Raw genomic sequence first — 6421 nt, 5'->3', positions numbered from 1 at the left:
TTAATGGCCCAAATCCTTGTCATAGTGTCGAGGGAGAGGTGGATGTTGTTAAACAGCCCTCTTCAGAGATACCACTGAAGTAGGCTCTATGTCTTGAGATGCTAAAGCAAGATACCTTTTTTCTGAAGTTTTTTTTCTGAAGCTTTTATCTGAAGTTTTCTCCTTTTGTCTTTGAGCAATTACTGATCTTGGCCCACAGATTCTTCTTAATTATATTTTTTCACATTGCTTCCCAGTACCTGTTCGGCTTTATCCAGGGCAGCAGTTAGGACATTAATGTGCAGAGGTACTAAGCTGGGGAGGGATTTGCATTAGGAAATGGCTTTAGACAGGCCCATCAGTTTCCCTCTTGCATGGGGAAACTTCTGCACATCGGCAAACAGCTCAGCAGTGTGTCAGCGAGTGCAGGGGAGCAGCAGCAGTGCTGTGCCGGGTCTGTACCATTTGCCTCTGTGATGGGACACAAAGCCCCAGCGCTGCCGTAAGGCAGCAGCAGTGGGAGAGTGGCTGGATAGGCCAAACAGCAGTGCCAGGGTGCTGGGAATCACCAGGAGAGGAACCAGGGAAAGGCCCCGGGCGCACCTAGCACCAGGCGTTGTGGATTGCAGGTGCCTGCAAGTGAGGGAGGAGCCCAGGACCCGTCCCTGGGCCTGGTGATGTGCGGTGGGACCCGTTCCCCTGACACTTCTCAGCTGCTTTCAGGAACTAGCTGTCGCAGCAGAGATGGAGAACAGAGATAGTGGAGGAAATGGATGTGGCAGACCAACAGAATTTCTTGGTAACCTCAGGCTGATGGCACGACTCAGGTTTCTGGGTGGGTGAGCAGAAGATGCACTGTGAGTGCATCTGCATACATGACCAACAGCAAAGTGTTGGTAGGTGGTGCATAGGGATGCGAGGCTTTCTGATCTGCGTGAGCTGATCATATTGAATACAGTCTATAAATCTAAAGTTTGCCGTGCGTCAGAGGCTCCTACCCATGTCTGACTTTGCGTCTGTTCTGAACAAGTAGGTCTTAAACACTCAGCAGATGTTTTATCGCTACTTATAAGCTACTTACGGAAGCACTCTTTTTTAGAAAAGACTAGAGCCGAGTTCCGTTTTACTGCCCCTTTTGCCTGTAATCCTCTATTTGCATCTTGTTTGGGCTGCACTTGTTGGACCAGTACGTGTGTTGGAGAAAGCAAAGGCTGTTAAACCCATTTATTAGCAGTTGCTTTCTAAGCCTCAGGTTGCTATTTATTTGCTATTTTTAAAAAAGTACAGCAAGCTGGACAGTTTTCTTCTTTTTTCTAACTCAGTGATGAAAACACCAGAGCTATTCATACCATTTTTAATGACTGTTAATGTGCCTCTCACTTTACTGGCTTGATCACCCTGGTGTGAAGAAGCAGCAATCAAATCACAACGTGCCACTGGAATAACAAGCAAGTAGTGGAACAATTGCCAATAATGACATATTTGTGGATAAATTCTGTCAGATAAGTTTGGAGAATAATATCAGGGTCATTAATTGAAATTTGTGAGTCCCATCAAGATGACCCAGCCAGTTTATCAAATCTTGAAGGCGAAGATCCAACTGCTGTGCCTAAGCAGTCAAGCATCTGAGTGGTGGCAGGGACTCCCTTCGGCTGTCACAGATTTATCAGCAAAGTGGACCAAACACTTGTTCTCCTGGGCTACAACTGCTTAAGAGAGAAATTGTCAGTGTTAGGTAATCCCCACACAAAGAGCAATCCTTTACGGAAGAGAAATGCTAGGTATGCCTTGGGGGCTGTCACTGGTTCTTCTTTCAGCGATGTCCAGCTCCCAGTCATAGAAAAATGCTGAGACAGTTGAATAACTTTAGACAAGCTTTTCAAGTGGGATGAGCACAGACTTTTTGCTCTAAATTTAAAATTTCCTGTTCTTCGTGTATCCCAAATGGTCTGAATGTTTACAGAGGAAACAAAAAAAAAAAAAAAAAAAAAAGGATCATGTGAGGCCATTGGATGGAGGAGTGGACATAAAGGATCTTACAGGTTCTGGAAGTGCTCTCTGCAGGATAGGAGGGCTTTGTTTCTCTTTTTTACTGGCACATTTTAATTCTTTGCAGCTTTGTCTGAAAGAGTTGGTATCTGTTACTGCTGTCCTTATTTTGCATGCTTTTGTCCTCTATGAACTCAGACCTTCCCTCCACAAACCTCTGACCAGGTTGGTCACACCTTGGTGCATCGCAGTAAGGGATGCACAGGCTTGCAATACACAGATTTTCAGGTTTTCAGCTGACCCTCTGTTTTTCAGTGGATGTGGTTGATGTGCTGTGGGTTGATGTGCTTAATGGCGGGGAGATTGATCTCTTTTAGCCTGCAGGCCTGGCAATTGCTCTGATCACTCACCCTGGCCTTCCTGCTCAGCACAGGACGTGGAGCCATGCCTAGTAGGCCCTGAAGGAAAAACAGTATCATGTGGCTAAGCTACAGACCCTTCTCCTAAGAGAAGTTTGGGATACCTTTTTGAAGTCTCCAAGCTGTGGAGAAACCACCCTATCAGCTGCTCCCGTGCTAAATACCCTTCATGTCAGGAACATGCAGCTAATTTCTGGTTTGAATGGCTCTCACCCCAAATTCCAATCACCAAAAATCATTACTCTTCCATCTGCTGATGAAGAGAGCCTTCCAGCTGATCCCCATCTTGGTAAAAGTACAGACTGACTGAGTGGCCACCCACTAGTGCCTTTGCTCAGCTAAGTAAAGGTTCTTCAGTTTCTTGCTCCAGATGAAAGTTTTCCAGGCCTTAGGAAATCTCATCTTCATGACCTTCCTCCAGGTTCTCCACCTCTTTTTTTTATTTTTTAAGGCTAATCTGAAGGTCTCCGAGAAGTTTCAGCTATTCTTAGGAAAACTTCTTCGTACAGGTTAGCCCATGCATGGATTTTAAGAGCATTTTAACATAAGCAATTGCTGCTTTTATCTTTTCTTACTTTCTGCCAGATCAAAGTTTGTTTATTTATCATTGATTTTGTTTCCAGACACAGAAGACAAATGCTTAATGAGCATTTTTACCTCTTCTGCATCATTGCTGATAATTCATACCATCCCTGCCTAATAACAATTCTGTACCATGTGTACAATTTCTTCTGTTCCTAAGAGGTGTAAAATATTCTTATTGTCCTTGTCCCACTGTCCTTAAATTTTCTACCTTTAGCTTCCCATATCGCTTTGGATGAACAGTTAATTCATTGTTACCAATTTTTTCCCCTTTCCATCAAATACATTGGCTCAAGCAGCAGGGAGGCTTAATAAGTTATATACTCCAAACCCAAATAGGGCTGCCCCATGGTCAACACTCAGCAGACCTCTAACAAACACCTCTTCGCTGTGCACTCAAATGGACAAAACTAGGCAGCAGCTGCTGCAGGGCCCCTGGGAAAGTTCCTCAAGCTGTGCTCCTCGTCCAGTCCTCCTCATGTGCTTCCGAATGTACACACACACCCCCCAGCCCATAGCCTCTGTGTTACACAGGCATGTACAAACTCTGCAGACACCCCCGTTCCTCCACGCAGTTTGGCCTAGAGTCCAAGGTTTCTTTGGGAAAGGTTTTTTGCTATGCTTTGGGGTTGTTTTCCCCCCTTTCAGTTTTTAACTAAAGGTCTGTCTCTTCAGCTTGTGACAAGAGACGAGACTTGACTTTCTCCATCCCTTTCTCTGTCAGCCTTTTAGCCCTGAAGAAGGACGAGGCAGTGATGATCCTGTGCTATGCAATGCTGGAAGGAAACTGTCTCTCGTCGGTGGTCACCCAGGCCTGGAAGGAGATGGAAGAAAGAGTCCTTGGGTTCGGAGATTCGGTAAAGATGCTGATGTCCACCTTTGACACCCACTGTGTGCAGGGCTCCCTGCAGTGCTGACCACGGCCAGAGCTCGTCAGCACTGTCCTTTCAGGTGCCACCTCCTGGGAGAAGCTGACCTGGGTGACCAGGGAGGCAAGCTCCAAGTCAGGGATCTGGGAGCTCCTCAGTCTCCTTTTCCCACTGTGACCTCCCCGTTGCATCCACCGTAGGTGTGTGACAGCCTTGGGCGGCATCACATGGACCTGTGCCCTAACTGCGCTTTCTGCTCGCTGAAGAGGGAGCAGTGTCCAAACATCAAAAACCTGAACCGTGTTCACTGTGAGACAGGCAGCTTCACCACCTACATCAACCCTCAGATCTCAGCCCAGTACCAGGCTGCAGGCAACAAGGTACCCAGCGTGCTGCATCTCCAGCCGGCCTCTGAGGAGCAGCCTGGACTGGGTGGTGAGGAAGGGGAGGAAGAAGCATAGCTCTCTTTATCCCACCCCTTTGCAGACCAGCTCCCCAGAGACCTCGGAGTACTATGGCATGGAGGTTTTCAGAGGGCTGAGGGCGGAGTACTGGTGCAGCCGGATGGCCATCCGTGGCTGTGAGGACCCTCGTGTGACCCTCTGGCTGAAGGCAGAGTACACTGCCTTCCAAGACAGAGATGCCCCGAGCCAGGTGGGCGTCCAGTGGGTGCTCCCATCCCTCCTTCTCCTCTTCTTTCTCTGGCCTTCATTCCCATCTCCCCAGATCTGTGACTCGGGTGGAGTTCAGCACCCCAGCTACTGTGCGTTCAAGAGCCACCAGTGTCTGCAGCAGAGCCTCTACAACCAGAAGGTGAGAAGCAGCCTGCACTGCCCTTTACACAGCTTTCTCCTCCATGGCTGGTCCCTCCACAGCCAGCCCCGAGTCCCCGCAGGACTCACTGGCCCACTGCTTGTCGCTCTAGTAGGTCACACTTGGGTGTGTTTGAGGGCGTGACAAATACTGACCCAAGCACAGCTGGCATGTAATCGAGGCAGTGGGATTTGCACAGACACTGTAAGAGATGTCAGCGGAGACAGACGCTAATGTTGAGACAGAGGAGCTGTGGGGAGCCTCCCACCCGTCGGGGTATCCCTGTATATCCCTGCAGGGGAGGCTCTCCACCATCTACTGGGTGCTTCCTAGGTGGTAACAAAAACCAGAAACACCAGAGCAGGACAGAGGACTAGCCCGTATCTTAGGAAACATACAGTTCAGCTATCATCCGCTCCCTCCTGCTTCCCAGCTGGTTCTCCCCTCTTCCCTCTGGTGCCCCCATCATCCCAGCCTCCAGATGTTTTTCCCTGAGGGAAGGATGGGCAGTGGTATCAGTCCTATGAACTCAGGCTCTCCTTGCAGGTGTCTCGCCGTGGCTGCTACAGAAACGAGACGTACCGGGTGCTGAGTGAGAAGGAGGGAGGGGAGGAGGTGCAGCTGTGGCACCAGATGTTCCTCAGCCTCACCAAGGGGTGATGTATGGTAGTGGGGGAATGCGTGGGAAGCACAGGGCTCCAGAGCAGGCTCTCTGGGGCTGTGGTGGGGCAGAGAGCCTGGATAGACTTGGACAGCTCTTCCCAGACCCCTTGCTGTCCAGCCAGTTCATCATGGCCAGATGTCCCGCTCCAAGCACCTACTCTTCACTTTCGGCAGTGGCCCACCAGGAGGGGAGCCTCACTCAAGTGTGTTTCACTGTGGCGCCTGCTGGAACTCCTCCTGAAAACATTTTCTCCAGCCAAAGGAGCAGCTGAGCATCAGAGAAGGCATCAGCCCTAGGAACCTGAATTTAAAGCCACTGGCCCAAGTGTGCTTGTCTGAAGTCCCCAGCCATCTCTTGCCTCCCTCCCCATGCAGGCCTATACCAGTCAGTAGTTCTCCCAAGGATGAGTCTTATTGTATAAAAAGAGCCCATTCGCCCCACAAACCTAATTTGCTCCCTTCTTTCTGCTGCTGCCGCTCTATTACTCCGCTCAGTGACCCCTCTCATGTCCAAGGTGGGTGCCTGCTCCCCCTTGCTCCACTCCCTGGTGCTTCTCGCTCGCTGCAGCCCATGTGGCTGCTGAGCACAAGGACTCTAGTGTGGCCTCATCCCCTCCCAGCCCATGGGAGGGAGCAGAGCCAGGTACCCTGCAGGTCCCAAATGCAGCACGTGAGGAAGGAGCTGACGTACGCACTTTGCTTTCCATTGCAGCTGGTTTATTTCTAAAGTTTAAGGGTTTATTGGGCCTGCATCCTCCAACCCTCCATCTGGAAAAATAATTCAAACCACAAAAAGCCCAATGAGGCTGGCGAGAGGGTACTGGGTGGGGAGCAGACAGGAGCTGATGGCACCCCCGGAGCCAGGGCTGCTCTCCGGCAGGGCAGCAAAACCCCACCCCTCCTCCTCTGCTCCCTCTCAGGCTGTGTGTCTCCCGCACACCTTCCTCTGCTTCCCCGTGTCCCTCCCCGGGCTGTCCTCTCCCCGGCTGCCTTGCAGTCCCTCAGCAGCCTTCCACCACCCCCTCAGCGGCAGCTGTGCACCTCCACTAGGTGCCGGCACTGCTTGCACTTGACGGAGCAGCACCAGCGAAACTTGCAGCTGCACCG

General features: G+C 50.5%; 2 protein-coding genes across 2 annotated transcripts in view; one reads left to right on the top strand and one right to left on the bottom strand.

The window, feature by feature from the left end:
- The window catches only part of ACRBP (acrosin binding protein), a gene marked incomplete at its 5' end in the record, with an annotated part of 13206 nt that extends 7895 nt beyond the window's left edge, over positions 1–5311 (top strand). The window contains 5 exon segments of the mRNA XM_009575769.1: positions 3694–3826; positions 4039–4218; positions 4325–4492; positions 4565–4651; positions 5198–5311. Coding sequence (XP_009574064.1) covers positions 3694–3826; positions 4039–4218; positions 4325–4492; positions 4565–4651; positions 5198–5311 — 682 coding nt within the window.
- Positions 5312–6337: 1026 nt separating this feature from the next.
- Positions 6338–6421, bottom strand: part of LOC104075320 (protein Wnt-4a-like) — a 3126-nt gene continuing 3042 nt past the window's right edge. The window contains exon 6 of the mRNA XM_009575768.1: positions 6338–6382. Coding sequence (XP_009574063.1) covers positions 6338–6382 — 45 coding nt within the window. The remainder of the gene's footprint in view (positions 6383–6421) is intronic.

Source organism: Fulmarus glacialis, unplaced genomic scaffold, assembly GCF_000690835.1.
Source record: "Fulmarus glacialis isolate BGI_N327 unplaced genomic scaffold, ASM69083v1 scaffold22774, whole genome shotgun sequence".
In the NCBI taxonomy this organism is placed as follows: Eukaryota; Metazoa; Chordata; class Aves; order Procellariiformes; family Procellariidae; genus Fulmarus; species Fulmarus glacialis.
Note: the sequence above shows the minus strand (reverse complement) of the source record. Positions and strands in the feature narration are given on the sequence as shown.